Genomic DNA, 15,360 nt, shown 5'->3' with positions numbered 1-15,360 from the left:
ATAAGATGGTGATTGGATGAGGCTTTGGGATGACATGTTCTCCTTGATTAGCTAATTCCATTCTCACAACCGCCTCAATCCTGTTAGTGTGGGCAGGGTTAGGGCTGCCACGCTGCTCGCCCGGAGAACAGAACTCCACCCGCGATAAGCCACGTCTCCACCGGGTGCCAGGGCTCATTGGACCGGCCTCAGCGGCTTCTGGGGAAAAAAAATAAATAAGTAAATGAGCTTCAAAGTCAGCCTCTCGTGTGTTTTCTTCTCGGCGTATAATACAATCGATTCTGCCATCAATACCTAAAAAGTGAAAATATTTAGATAGTTTGCTCTTAAAAGTATGACCAAGTTCATAGTTTTCCTTCTTTCTTTTTTTTAACAATACAACAGTCAACATAGAAATTTAAATTTGGGGCATCCAGTGATTTTCCTGAATTATTTTATTTTTTTTCCAGTTAGCAATGATGTTTTCAAAGTAGAACTGGGAAGCCTACACACGTTTGTATTTGTTGTGTGCATTAGGTTTAAAATGAATCATTTAGTCCTCCAATATGGCTCTTCTGACAGGAAATAATAATAGTAAAACTATTTTCAGTAATCCAGTCTCTTTAATCTCATGGAGTTAAGAATTAGGGTTATGGTAAAGAAGACTTCCAACCCAACACCCTGTTCAGGTGGGAACATCATCAAGGATGACTCAAAGTCACTGGAAGAATATAAAATTAGCAGTTAGAATAATTGTTCATTTAAGTGAAGGATGCAAATAATTTCATCTTCCTACTTTTCTGATAAAAACAAATCCAAAGTGAAATGTGTATTTTGTGAGAAGTGGCTGCCGAATCTTTTTGATTAAATCAAAATCAAAATCTGCCATCGGCAAAACTAATGTTGGGTGTAATTTTTATTTTAACAAATATTAGTCTGAAAAGTGTGTCCCTAAAATCAATCAGTTGTGGCCCTGACAGTTTAGGTCTAAATATTTTGCAACCTCTTTCCATCGTCCCCGTCTCTCTGCTGTAAATAAGCATCCCTGATGATAATGTTGCTACCGCGATGTTTCACTGTGGGATCGATATTTCATCACCAAAAACAAAATAAAAAAAACTCTGGGTTGAACTGAGCCTCATTTCCACATCTTTTGATTAGTAAAAAAAAAAAAAGACGTAAAAATGTTTACTCCCAATTCGCATTTCAGTTCCACTTTGCTGCGTCACGTCCTACAAGACACCGATAAAATACGTCGACTATGTGACAAAATGTGAAAAAGTTCCAGGCTAAATGAAGGTCCAGTCAGAATATTTTTTTTTGCAAGGTTTTATAGGCCGACTCATTTTAGTCCCAACATCCTGCGTTTCTCAGTGAAAGTGAAAATGCCGAGTGTCAAAAGTCACCAACACGCAGTAAGGTAGACGCACTTTATTCCTAAAACAGAAGCTGCACCATCAGTAGCGGCACACAGGTATATGTACACATATACACACACAATTACCTAAATCTGTTATATAAAATATATAATCTGACAATGTACCTTTAATTCCTCTTCAGAGCTCATCGAGTTACTGTGCGAGAGAGAGACAGACAGACAGACGGATAGAAAAGTCTCATCCACTCACTGGGTGGGGGAAAAAAAACAAAAAGAAAAATGCCCAGGCCAGTTTTTAACTTCATTTTTACAGCATGGCAATAAAAAGGGATGTATCCCCCCTTTTGAAAAAATAAGATTCTAACAGCAATCTACAGCAAATTCACTGTAACAGGTCTCTCTCTCTCTCTCTCTCTCTCTCTCTGTCCTCCAATTGAGAAAAAAATTACACTTCTTAAACCAATTCCTTTACAGCGAGATGTACACACCCTCTAGGATTTGGAATATATAAAAGATATTAAGCATTAAAAATTCCACATTTAAAAACTTACAATAAATAATATATGCAGGCATTTTATTAAGATAAGTTTTCTTAGATTGCAATCTACTGTCATTAAAAAGAAGATGTATTTTTTTTAATTTTTTTTTCCTCCTTTACAAAATTTCCCTCGATCATCCAAAATGCTAAAAATGGATTCTTGGCATTTGATTGATTGGGGGCGGGACTTTTCCAGGCCGGTGTGTGAAGAAAGACGTACACTGGGAGAAGGGGCGGAGGGCAGGAGGAGGAGGAAGAAGAAGAGAGCGCCTTTGCCACGTTCGCTCCTGACGGGAGTGTGACGTGCGCAAAGGACAAAAAAAAAAGAAAAAAATCCAGAGTTTGTCTTCGTGATTCCTCGGATCAACAGTTTGATCTCGTTAAGACTTTCAGAGCATGTTCATGATGAAGTTGTAGATCTGTGTGAGCACCACGAAGTGAACGGGCAGACACGAGCGTCGGTCCTGGGTGGCGGGGTTGCACGTCAGCCAGGAGAGGGCGTTGTACTGCTCCAGGACAAATCTAAAAAAAAAAAAAAGAGAAAAAAAATATATAAATATTGAGGAGCGACAGACCTCATCGTTCCTCTTTAGAGTGGACGGTTTGGTTTCCTACCTGAGCACGTCGGAGGTGTGGTTAGAGTCCAGAGGGTGGGAGTGTTTGCTGTGCAGGAACTCGTCTGATTGGACAGCAGAGACGTGCAGGTGCAGAGATGCCTGGGAAAACGGTGCAAGTACAGACTGACTCATTCATGTCTTCCAATAGTCAAAAGGACTAAAGGTCCCGTCACCTGAACTTATGTTTAAAAAACCCTATGTATTTGGAGTAATCTATTAGTCATAATTAATGAATTATTGAAATAGTCGTTAACTAAATTAGTAATCAATTAATCCTTAAGCATACAGAATAAAAAAGGCCATTTGCTGAAACAACACAGAGCAGTAATTAAGCCAAAATTTTTACAAATATATATATTTTGCATTTATGATAAAAACATTTTCTACCCAGAAATCCTCGAGTGGCATTTTTAGCTTCGCCTAGTTCAAAATCTTTAAAAATAAAATAAAATAAAGTCTTCCTAGCACCTTTTGCTGTCCATTACTAGACAGTATTTTTTTTTTTTTTTAGCTGCAGACACATCCTTTACTACAAATGATCAGACGTTCATTAAAGGAACACTGTTATCGCATTGAAGGCAATAGAGAACATTTTTATTCAAGTACGCAACTGATTTGCTTATTTGTATCTTTTAACGCGTTTTGAATATTGTGTAAAAAAAAAAAAAAAAAAAAAAGTTAAATAAATAAAAATGTGCAAATTGTGCACATTTTTAAAAAAATACGATTAATCGTCAAATAAATCGACAGAACAATCGATTTCTAAAATAACCGCTAGCTGCAGTCCTAATTTGTACTGAAAAGACTAAAGTAAGCAAAGTACCTTGAGGAAGAGCGGACACTGATTCTGGGCTTCGGGACAGGTGGACCAGAACCAGTCGGGCAGCGGCCCCGCCTTCGCCGTGGAGATGAAGTAACCCAGAGCCATGGGCTGCTGCAGGATGCTGAGAGCCTCCTCGTGGGACTCCATCCGATCCGCACCCTGACCCTGACGGCACAAACACCAACACATCGACTCGCACTGAGTTTTATTGAACCATCAGGATCAACACAGAGGCAGCTACTAGATACTGCTAGTTTTCTACTTCAAAAAAACAAAAACACAAAACGACACCACATTAAAGTTAACTATTGAAATGAGTCATTTTAGGCTTTTAAAATGGACTGAATCACTTTTTTTTTTCTCCCAGTGTGAAATGATGACATCCACCACTTCAATTTGGAAAAAAAGAAAGACTCACTTTTTGTAGCTAATCAGTAACAATATGCTGACATAACGCTGCTCTTGAGTACATTTTGAGCTCATTGAGTAAATTTTTTTTTTGAGTACTCCTTCTCTGTATATAGTTATGTAGCTTCTGGAACAATCTTAACCATTAGTCCTACACAAAATAGTAGGAAAACTGAATTTCCGATCTCAACCACTTCCCAGAGATGACGAGAGTATGTATGTAGAAGTTGAGCTCTTGTGGATGGGGGGAAAATACTCATGAGTTCAGACTTGTTGACCCGGTCTTTTCGTAAAAGGCCCCAAAAGAAAAACGACATTCATTTCAGACTCTTCGTTTGGACCGACCTTGCCCGCTTCTCCGTGGTGGTAGTGGTGTCCCGGAGAGTGGCCGGGCGAGGTCGTCGGGGAGTTGGGCAGGATGTTGATGAGCTCTGGATCCATGTCGCTGCCAAACAAGTCAAAGAGTCCCATCCCCTCGGATCCGTCTGCAAGCGGGGGGAAAAAAAAAGAAGAGAGAAACGGTTTGACTCATGGCAACGGAGAGACGATCTGATGGGACGCCGACGGCTCTTTGAGGGCGGAGGCCTACCGGGGTTGATGTGGTTGAAGCTGATGTCGATGGGCTCCGTGGTGTTGGTGTTGACCTGCACCATGGCCGACGTGGGGAACACCAGGATGTGCGTGCAGGACGTGTCCTGCGGCGTGCTCAGCTGGGACGTCTGCATGTTGAGGGTGGTGCTGCGACCGAACACCGAGCCGGTCGACACGGAGTCTGAAACGCCGGCGGATTTATATCCGTTTAAAAACAAAGTAACGGAAGCACTTTTTTTTTTTTTTTTTTTTTTTAAATCGCACTGAGGTAAGTTTAAGCCTCATCGTCTCACCTGGCATGATCACAAAGGACCCCTGTGGCTCCATGGCGACCAGACAGGCGCTCAGGATGCTGGGCGTGTCGGCAGCGGAGATGCCGCACATCCTACACGTCTCCTTCAGACGCTTGCTGAGAGACTGCAGGTTTGTCCGACTCAGCAGAATGCTCCAGTCTGAAACATAAACAGAGAGAAATAAATATGGGACCAAAGTAAATCACTAAACTTTAACTTACTTTCTAAGTAACTTGTGTATAAGAAACCCAACTGTCATGTTGTTTTGTTCTAGCCCGCAAGTTTGTTGTTTTGTATTGACGTTAGCTAATAATGCTCCTTTATACATACTGGTAGTTGATTTTTAATTATTAATTTTTAACCATGACTTTGTCAAATACACTCTAATGAAACCCCTTGTGGAAAAGGTATAAATAAAAGAGAATTTACGTTGGTAAATCTGGACATGTTTATAATTATGAGCCCCGTTGAGATAAACATGTTTTGTTTATAACTTTTACTAAACTGGGTTTGTCTTATTGAGATCAAAGATCTTTTTTATAAGAGACTTGTAAAAGGAGCAGCAACATAAATAATTGATTCAGCACAGATGAGGTAGATCTCATCAATTTAAAACGCACAATGCACTTTATATATAAACTCACAGCAGTAAATGAGGAGCTAAGGCACCAAATGAGGCGTTAAGTACGCAGCAAGGAGCTTTACAATGAGTTTCCTCAAGTTACAAATTAAATTATCTGCTCCCTAGAAGACGATTAAAACAACTACATATTTCAACTGGGATATCGACTATTTGTTTACTTCTTGTTTTTTTTTTTCTCCTGTACATCCTGATCTTTCAGTCTTTGAGGTGTTACCGAACATTTTGTTCAGTCAGGACTTAGAACAAGTAGCAGCTAAAGCTGTACTTGTTCTCCACCTAAATGTTTAATGGGACCAGGAATGGATGTGCGGTGAAAGACACGACACCACCATCTGCATAAGAACAAAAAGTTGCAAATATCTCTTCTAAAGCTATTTATGTAAATACAGAATCAATATGGGCCCCAGGACAGAACTCTGAGAGACGGCCATTTTTACTCCAGAGGAAGGCAACGCTGAGGAACTAGAGACTAGTTGAATAAAAAATAAAAAACCAACAAAAATAACCAACCATTATTAAATATCTTTTAAAAAAACAATTAAGAGGGTAAAAAGTAAGGATACACGACGCGATAAATTGTCCCACAAGTTGTTGGGATAAACGATAATATTGTTGTCTTTGACACCATTTTAAAGTGATATACTAGTGATGACATAATAGTGGTAGAGCTCATTCTCAGAGATCAGTACACTTTAAATTCGAATGAACATTTAACATTGGAACTTCAAGACATTCTAAACATAAAAATAACAAATAAAATTAATTATGACATGTCTCTAAACAAAATTGTCCTTCAAAAAAAAAAAAGGGACCAGTTGAGATTAAAGCACCAAAATATAAGACTTATGTCATATAGTTTTGATAGAAAGAGAGAAAAAATAAATAAATCATGCAAATGATATAAGTTAGATTAACAGATAATATTGATATCGGCCCAAACTTTCACATTGGTGCATCCATATCAAAACGCATTAGATCTTAGGTTTGTCTTTTCAGAGAACAGCGTACCTCTCAGCTCGCCGTGGCCCATCCTGCCAAGCCGTCCAATCACCACCCTCCACGGTAGTGATGTCACCTGGACCAGGCCGACACACCACTCCCACAGCTTCTGCAGGCCCACTCGTCTGGCAGAGCTCTTTTTCCTGCGAGCCCTGCGGTGAGACAACAATCCGTCAGCATCGACTGCTGCGCCGAGATGTACATTTAGTGTTTGCAGAGGGCACGCACACACACACACACAAACACACACCCACCCACGCCCACACACACACACACACACACACACACCTGTTGGGAACATCAATACTGATAATGCAGGACTCCAGCAGCTCGCCGTGCTGGTCGGTGCAGGACGCCAGCAGCCAGCGCTGGTCGTGGGACAGGCAGTAGCCGACAAAAAGCACGTTGTACTTCTGCGACGCCTCACCAAACGTCTCCCCGAGTTCAGTCTGCTTGTCTTTCACCGGGGCCAAAATGAAGGACGGCGTGTACAGACGGAGACACTCCGGTCGCTGCGTAGAGAGATGAGAAGAAGAAGAAAAAAAAAAAGCTTTGTTAGTTTCTAAAATCAACAACAGAAGTCTCACGCGGAGCCATTAGATCAGTCACCTCCGGGTTCTTGAGGGCCATGTCAAGAGCGAGGCCGGGCCCGAAGCCCGTCAAGGCCTTGAAGTTGGTGGAGTTCGGCAGCGGCCGGCGACACTGGGTGTACACGGAGAAGGCCAACGACTTGAGGTGCTGGCTGTAGATGTGGCGGTCGCCGCTGTGCACCGGCTGCAGCAGGTACTGGCAGGGAACAATCTGAAAGGAATCGGGAGAAAAAAAACAAACAAGACACACATCTGAGGAACTGTAAACTGGATGAGAGACATTCCAATCTTTAAACACAATCAAAAGATTTATGTTGCATAAATTACACTTGAGTTAATCATTGATGAAAAACCGATGGCCTTCAACTTCTCGAACATTGAGATTCATTCAGCAGAAAACTGTAATTACGTCCTGGAGATCTAACACTCAATCTATCCAGTAGAAGATGATTTTGTTAAAGTTTACATCTTTAAGGTTTCCTGTACCGTCACATCACAGAGAAGACTATGAAAAAAAAAAAGATTACAAATCTTTAAAAAAAAAAAAAAAAGAGAAGCACTTTTTGATTCAATATGTTGCCAAACGACCTTTTGTTAGATTTACTGCCAAAAATCTTGTAACTGAATATTTTAGTCATTTATAATTTTACAAGCCCATTAAATTTGACTACAATATTTCAGTCTTGGTTCCCAAACATTTTTTTCCCCACATAATAATTCCATGTCTTTGGCACTCAAATGAAAACTTGGAACATGAAAACTTTCAGTCCCTTTTTGCCAAATATTTAAACTATCTGTGCTAAAGTTTCCCATGAATTTACAAGTCAACCAGCGAATCAAAACAAGCTCTAATAATCAACCCTTACCCCCATTTATAACTTCTGATTATTTACATTATAAACCTCTGAATAATAATAATTTTTAAAAAAAAATTACTGACATGAGAAATATTAGCACTAAATGCAAATCTATTTACTTTACTTGTTAATACTGTTGCACCAACACTGAAACCATTAGCTCATACAGTCATATCTCTTGTGGGTTAGAATCCCCCCCCTGGCATGTTGATGCAACTTTGTGTCACCGTTTAATAAGTGGAAGCACCACCTCAATTAGCCACCGCTAATTACACCCCCCTCCCCGACGGCCGCACAGGAAAAGCGGCGTACCTGCACGGAGACGGCGTTTCTGATGTGAGTCGGCAGGAAGGGGAGCATCTCCATGAAGCAGCGCAGCAGGCCCACAGTGTAAGTGCTGGAGTGGACCTCTTTGTCCGCGTTCTCGTAGCTGAAGGGGTCGACGATGTAGACCACGATGGCAGGCGGGTACGAGACGGCGTGGGACTCTCCGTCTGTCGGCTTGCCCACTTTGTCCCTCTCCATTGTGCTGCATGGCCAGAAAAACAAAAACGATACTTGAACAAAATGTCAAAAAATAATAATTTCAACATTTCAAAAACATTAAGTCGGTAAGTAAACCTGTCGCAATAAGCAATTAATCCCATGATAAATTACAATAAATGATTGGTTTTTCGTTGTAGTTTTTTCTTTTTTTCCTTTGGATATGTAAAATATCTTCCATTTCCTGTGTGAAGTGTTCTTTACAAATTTTGAGATTCAGAATTCAGCTGAAAGCATTAAATTGGATTAATTATGATCAATCAATTATTGAAATAATTGTCAACTAATTTATTAATCGATTAATTATTAAATGGAGAATGCAGACTCAACCACAACATAATAAAAAATAAATAAATTAATTAAAAAAAGGTGACTGAGGAATACCCTCAGAGCAATAATCAAGTCAAAACTGTACAATACATACATTTTACATTTAAAATAAAAAAAACCTTTTGTCATCATGTTCTACCAAAATCTCCTCAAATGGTATAGTTTAGCTTCATTTAGTTAAAATTCTGTAAAAGAAAAATTATTTTAAAAAAACCATCTCCTATTATGCACCTTTTGCTATCTAGTTATTACTCCGTAAAGGGAAAAAAAAAGAAAAGCAGGAGGTGCCATTTTTTCCCCCCATTCGATGAATCGTCAACTAAAACAATGGTTTGTTGCAGCCCTTATAGGAACCAGATAAAAATCGGCTTTAGAGAAACCTAGAGCTCAATTAGCCGTAAAATTCGAGCGCCCACGTACCTCTCCTGCGTCTCCGCGGAGACCTGAGGCTGGCTGGATGCGCCGTCACCGAGACCGCCAGCGCTTTGCGAGTTTGTCTGCGGTCCGTTCTGAGTAGTGCTGCCCTGCAGGCCGCCCGTCCCAAACGGCATGTAGGAACCCGGCTTGCCCGAGGCCATCGCTCCGTTAGTTTGAGAGCCCGATGATGAAGACGACGACGACGAGGGGGGAGGGGTGCTGTTGACCTGTGCAGGCTGGGAAGAGTTGGTGCTGGTAGTGTTGGTGCTCTGGAGTCCTGAGGAGGCGCTGGAAGAGGTGGAGGTCTGCGGGGCGGGCTTGGTGGGATTACGCTGGGACAAGAGGGAGCTGTCCAACGGCAGCTCAGACAAGTCTGGAGCTGGGAAAACAAAAAACTTTCAGTTATTACGTTTATAAACTAAAGTGATGATAAATGTGGTATTATTGCTAAATTAATTACCTAAATCATAGCGACACACTTGCGCAAAGAGTTTGAGCTTATGAAAGGCTTCATTATTTGATTCCCTGGCAGCCATCTTGAGGAACCAGTCACTGAGGGGTTGCTCCGTCATGCTCCTTCCTTCTGGGGAGCCGACGGTCAGGACCCCCTCTGGGTGGCTCTTGCAGATGGGTTTGTGTTGTCCCAGCTGGCATGCCTGGACAACAGAATGATAGTGGTTGCATTAAAGGAACTATTCTTTGTTTTTTATGTCTAAAAAGTAAAAAAAGTCTACACATTTTTTTCCAAGATGAACTTGAAGTTTTCAGGAGGTGTAAATGTTAATTTGGCAACATTTTTCGTTTTGGGACACGCCAAAATGAAACAGTGACACCTGCTGAAAAATGTACAGCTACAGTATATCAGAGAAAACTGGAACTGTTTTGATGTTTTAAAATGAGACAAATTAGCGTGAATGATAAAAATACTCTATGTCTTAAACTGATAAATAATACTACAGTCTGAAATGTCCTAAAACCAGACAAAACAGGAAAATAAAATTTTTAAAAAAGCTAATTAAAAGGAGGAAAGTAAAGAAGAAACATCCAGAAAAAATAGGAATAAAACTTTAAAAAGTGAAACCATTTTGACTGAACGTGATCAATACAATTTCTTTTGATGCGCACCTCATACATGACGCTCAGGTCTTTGAAAAAGGTCTTGGCTCCACGGAGCAACGTCTGGTTTTCTGGGCAGATGACCACATATCCCACGTCCCTCTGGGAGCCGAAAGGATCCAGCAGCAGCTTCTCCCAGTAGGGCAACCCGAAAGGAGACAGCACCACAAAATCGTACTCATAACCGACCAGAAAGGTCGGGATGGGCAGAGGCTCGGGAGACTCGTCTGTACCTGTACGGAAGCAGGAAAAAACAAAATATTACTAGAAAATGGTTTCAAAACCACAGTATTATCGTTCACTGCAGTAATTTCTGGAAGAATTTGGCATCGCTGCGAACACGTTTGCACATACCGTACGTGCCTCTCCCTGCCATTTTGTGGAACTGCTGCCAGGTGAGCGGTCCCTGAACGCCCCACGAGCGCACGCCCTTCTTCTGGATGGTGTCCTGAAGCGCGGGCTGCAGGGACAGCAGCACCCGCAAGACGTCCTGAGAGTACAGCTTACTCATGTCTGCAGCTGCAGGAGGAAGACAGGGGAGGGGAAAAACATGGAGGTTTAATATTAAATTAAACAGGAGAAGAAGAAAAAAAAAAAAAAAAAAAGAGGGAGAATCTAGGACTGGGCGATTAATTTTATCAATACATTGATTTTGTGGTTTTTAAAGGTTTAATTTTTGAGAAGGTGGGAGACTTTGATTTCTTTCCACCAATAAACTGGTTTGGTGAAATTCAGCATGCTTTGAGTCACCGTCTTTATTTGCACTTTGAATTTAAGTGAAAATAGAAGGGTTAGGCTGAGATATGCATATATTTTAAACAAAAATAAAGTCATAATGTTCTAAGAATACAGTCATAGCAATACGAAAATAAAGTAAAAAATAATACGAGAATGAGGCCTTCTTACAAGAATGAAGTGTTAATATCAGGAGAATCTAGTCTGACTGTATTCAGGAGACTATTTATGGTATTCTCATAAAATTAGAAGCCTAAAAAGAAAAATAGCTTATTCCTCCTTAAAATGGCATTTTTCTCATAATTTTAAAGATGTTCTTTTGGTAAAATTACTCATTTTATTCTGACAATAATATGACTATATTCTTGTAATTAAACAAAATTTTTCTCCAATACACAGAAGTAATAAAAATAAGACTCTTTTTCAAAAATATTTTCTGTCATTTGTCATTTCTTTTCTAGAAAAGAACGCAAAAAATTTGTTTTAATTAAAAATCAGATGCAAGGAATGGTATGAAAGAAGAAAAAAAAAAAAAGGAGATTTCCTTTTTAAGCCAAACAACGCCTGAGTAGAATGTAAAACGAAAGGATAAAAATAAAACTCACATTTGCATTTTGGCCACTGATGAAGGCTGGTGCTTTTCACCAGCGTTTCGTCCACTTTGCCTCCCGACATGTTGTCCATGAACTGCCGGCCGTGCTCCAGCGCCATGTAGCAGTCGTTGTAGCAGTCCCTCTCTTCCACTCTGAGGAAGGAGCTGGGGGAGGCGGCGGCGACTGCGACGGCGCTCGGCTTGGGCCACTCCACGCCCGCCATGGGTGCCAGCGGGTTGGTGCACTGGTCCTGCAGCAGCAGAATCAGCTCATCTGGCGGCTTCTCCTTCAGACTGCCCCTCAGCTCCTCGAAGCGGCGCTCCGTGTCGCGGCCGGCGTCCGAGCCGCGCCCCACCACGTCCAGCTCGTCCTCCAGGAAGAGCCCCGCCGACTGGCCGAAGCGGCGGTTGGCCACGGCGCTGAAGCCGCAGGTGCACGGGTACTGGTCCTCGCCGTTGTCCTTGAGATAGACGCCAACGTCGGCGCCGCGGATGTTCATGTTGCAGACGCACACGCAGCAGCTGTCGAAGTTGCAGTCCTTGAAGAGGTTCATGACCGACTCGGAGAGGATGAGCGTGACGTAGAGGCTGTGGGCCTCGGGGATGGAGGGCACGGTGGCCGGCTCCACGGAGCTGAGCGGCCGGCAGGTGGAGGGCGTGGACGCCGGCGAGTAGAGGTCAGAGTTCTCGTACTTGAGCGAGCCCTGGACGCTGGAGGGCCCGCGCGGCGTGCGGGGGGTGCGCGGCGTGCGCGGGGTGGGCACGGAGAAGCGCGGCGTGGCCGGAGACGGCAGGATGCCGGGGCCGCTGTTGCTGGGCGGGGCGCTGCCGGGCAGGAAAGGCGTGTTGGTCTGAGGGGTGAAGGGCTGGTTGTAGTCCGGCTCCACGCTGGGGACGTTACTGCCAACACAGTCAGACGGTCAGAGATTATCCCCCCCAAGATAAAACTCAAAAACTTTCACGGTGAGTTTTCAAACTTCTCCAGCACCACACTTTGGAGATTAAAACAAAACATATTATTTAAAAAAAACAAAACAAAAAAAACTTAATTCAATATTATATGATTTTATTTAGACTTCATAATCAATTTTACTTAATGTTTTGGTTTATATTTCCGTTTTCGGCTGCTATTTTTTATTTTGTACATTTTTTTTCTTTCACTTCCAGTGGGAAGTGTTCTTTAGGAAGTGAAAGTTTGTCAGTGAGAGGTCAAACTTCCATTATTGTGCCATTATCAATATAGCACTTGAAATCATCTGTCAAAGATTTATTATTGTTAATAATGATGTATTTTACATTCCACAGCAGGATAAACTAAAATATATAACATTTTTATGTTTTGAAATGTTTCTCCCTGTCTCTCACACACCAACACACCTGACTGCTCTGAGAACAAAAAAATAAACAAAAGAAAAAAAAATAAAAAATTGTCCCAAAATTTAAATTACATTGTAAAAAAAAGAAATACAAAGAAAATTACAAAAAAAAAAAAAGGTTCTAAAAAATGTTCTTGCTACATTTTCTGACATTTAGCAAACAGAAATAATTTTGGTAATTGTGTTTAAGCAAAAACAAAAAAGGTGTAGTCTAATTTGACTTCAGACAGTTAGAACAAGATGTGTTTGTCTTTTTATTAGGTGTATAAAAATATCCGTTTTCAACTGTAAATAACACTTCATTACAAAACCAAACCTTGAAAACACCTAAATGAAATTCAAACATTTTCAAAGATTTTAGGCACCCATATGAATGCTGAGAGGCCCAGAACTTGGAAAACATGTTCATTACGTTAGAGATCACTACCTGTCTTTGGTGAGAAGGCTGACAGTCGACACTGGGGGCATCAGCTCCATTTTTCCCATGGTCCAGCTCGGCGTGTACACACAGTCCTCTGGCAGTTTCACAGGCAGCAGACACTGGCTGGGTAGCGTCTTCAAGGGGGCGTACATGGAACAACCGATGATAGACTGACACGTCTCTGGCTTGTAGACGAAGGAAAAATCCTGAAAACGGAAAGAAAAACATAAATGCTGGCGCAGTTCCGTTTTATTCGCCATTGCATTTGTTGCTGGCGGCGTCAGGGGCGGCACCTTTATCTCAGACGGCTTGGGGCTGCAGAACCCCTCCTCCACCTCGATCTTGAAGTGGCTGCTGAGCTGGCTGCTGTCCAGCAGGGCGAGACCGGCCCCCGTCTCCAGGCCGTCCTTGGTCCCGGAGTTCCCGGGGGAGTAGCCGTTTTGATCCAGAGAGGGTGGGGTGGGATACATCATCATCAGGTCTGCTGAACCCACACAAGTGAAGACATTAATGAGTAAAAACGACAGCGGGGCGACGCACGATGATCACTACAGCATCGACACTCTTTCTCCTCTCCTCTCCCCCCCCCCCCCCCCCCGTTACAAATAAACTTTAATGAGTTTTATTGGCATCTCATGCGATTGTCTTAGCTTTACCAAAGCAGAGATCCCTTAATAATTTGGATTCATCCCCTTTTATTGTTTTACCGTAAATACAATACAATTGTATTTAATTTTAACTAATTGCCTCCAGAAACCCCCCCTCCAAAAAAATCACACATCTGAGACAGTTTAAAAATATTCCACAGTTCAACCAATCATCGAAAAAGAGGAGGGTGTGTCAAAGGAATGAACGTTAGCCTACGTAGACGAGATCCGGAAAGCCCGTCCCCAAGTCAAATTAGCAATCTGTAGAACGACTTTGGAAAAATTACAGTTCACAGGTGCTTTCCATCAAGTCTGCTACGAAGCTGCTTTGCAAAGAATGCAAATAATACCAGTTTCTAGGTGTGAAATGCTAATAGAGACACACCCTAAAAGTCTTGCAGCTCTATTTGTTCAGTATCTGATTTTTTCTTCTTCCCCATTTTATTTTTACCACAAATGATATTCCTTCTGCTTTCCAATTGGAAAATAACTTCTATTAGTTTCTCACACAAAATCCCAATACTATGCATTAAAATTGCTTGTAGCACCACGACAAAACGTGAATAAAAAGAACTGAATGGTTCGTCCACATACACGACGACAAGGGATCCAGGCGTTCTGGTTTGGGTTCTTTAAGGTTGGTCTTGTCGTCGTTACCGGCTCCGGCTCTTTTGGATCCAGGCTGAAGAAAAAACAGCTTGTTTTTTTTTTTTTCCCCCACCGACAAGCATCAAGCGATTTGAAATGGCATTCTGGAGCAGAGGAGTACTTCCTCCAACTCACCTCTTGCTCATCTTCGTCAGAGTTAAACATTTTTTCTAGGTCGCTGAGGGACACGACCAAGTCCTTCTCGTGAATGAGGCTGGTCGAGGCTGAAGGTTTGCAGCTCGACTGGCCCTGACCGTCTGCAAAGTGGAACAGATTGCAGGGAAACGTTAAGCAAGGACACTCTGAATACCTCGTTTAGGTGAATGTTCAGTTGTAGGATTCTTTCTCACCATCTGAAGAAGTCGCCGTTCCTCCATCGTCCAACTGGATCCAAAAAAAGACAAAAATCATGAGAATGATTCGACTTTCCAACAGACCCTTGTTATAATTTTTCCACTTTCATGATGTGTTATGACTAAATCTGCATATAAACATTTACACCTGTCATTCACAGAGTCTGTTGAAAATCCCTCTGTTCCAGCTAAAGGTAGCAGATATCCATACCAACAGATTAAGATGCAGGATATATCGAAACTAACATCGGCATCGGTTCACATTAATAGTTTTAACATAAAACCGGTCCGATATTTATTTCCGTTTGCTTTTGGAGGCAGAGTGGAGGTTAGTGATGTCGTATTTGCTCGGTAATGTGACAGTGATAGTGATGCAGCAAAGGACTGTGGGTAGTTTAAAGCAGAGAAGCAGCGGTGAAAACAGCGATTTGGTCGTTTTTCATCAAGGTTTCAAAAGGGTAGTAAA

The 15,360-nt window shown here is 41.8% G+C and overlaps 1 protein-coding gene across 2 annotated transcripts in view; it reads right to left on the bottom strand.

Annotated features, from left to right (window-relative positions):
- Positions 1 to 1,395: 1,395 nt before the first annotated feature.
- Positions 1,396 to 15,360, bottom strand: part of LOC116707758 (mediator of RNA polymerase II transcription subunit 13-like) — a 29,168-nt gene continuing 15,203 nt past the window's right edge. The window contains exons 11-30 of one of the 2 annotated variants that reach the window (XM_032545294.1): positions 14,892 to 14,925; positions 14,677 to 14,798; positions 14,488 to 14,575; positions 13,540 to 13,730; positions 13,253 to 13,452; positions 11,463 to 12,349; positions 10,477 to 10,641; positions 10,132 to 10,355; positions 9,467 to 9,662; positions 9,010 to 9,385; positions 8,029 to 8,245; positions 6,879 to 7,070; positions 6,558 to 6,781; positions 6,279 to 6,421; positions 4,628 to 4,786; positions 4,333 to 4,515; positions 4,089 to 4,228; positions 3,336 to 3,500; positions 2,511 to 2,611; positions 1,396 to 2,417 (exon numbers count right to left, since the gene is read on the bottom strand). In XM_032545294.1, coding sequence (XP_032401185.1) covers positions 2,285 to 2,417; positions 2,511 to 2,611; positions 3,336 to 3,500; positions 4,089 to 4,228; positions 4,333 to 4,515; positions 4,628 to 4,786; positions 6,279 to 6,421; positions 6,558 to 6,781; positions 6,879 to 7,070; positions 8,029 to 8,245; positions 9,010 to 9,385; positions 9,467 to 9,662; positions 10,132 to 10,355; positions 10,477 to 10,641; positions 11,463 to 12,349; positions 13,253 to 13,452; positions 13,540 to 13,730; positions 14,488 to 14,575; positions 14,677 to 14,798; positions 14,892 to 14,925 — 4,140 coding nt within the window. In that variant the 3' untranslated portion in view covers positions 1,396 to 2,284. The remainder of the gene's footprint in view (positions 2,418 to 2,510; positions 2,612 to 3,335; positions 3,501 to 4,088; positions 4,229 to 4,332; positions 4,516 to 4,627; positions 4,787 to 6,278; positions 6,422 to 6,557; positions 6,782 to 6,878; positions 7,071 to 8,028; positions 8,246 to 9,009; positions 9,386 to 9,466; positions 9,663 to 10,131; positions 10,356 to 10,476; positions 10,642 to 11,462; positions 12,350 to 13,252; positions 13,453 to 13,539; positions 13,731 to 14,487; positions 14,576 to 14,676; positions 14,799 to 14,891; positions 14,926 to 15,360) is intronic. The other variant, XM_032545295.1, reaches the window with a different exon arrangement.

Source organism: Xiphophorus hellerii, chromosome 18 (genome assembly GCF_003331165.1).
Source record: "Xiphophorus hellerii strain 12219 chromosome 18, Xiphophorus_hellerii-4.1, whole genome shotgun sequence".
NCBI classification, from domain to species: domain Eukaryota; kingdom Metazoa; phylum Chordata; class Actinopteri; order Cyprinodontiformes; family Poeciliidae; genus Xiphophorus; species Xiphophorus hellerii.
The sequence above is the reverse complement of the archived record's forward strand: the minus strand, read 5'-3'. Positions and strand labels throughout refer to the sequence as shown.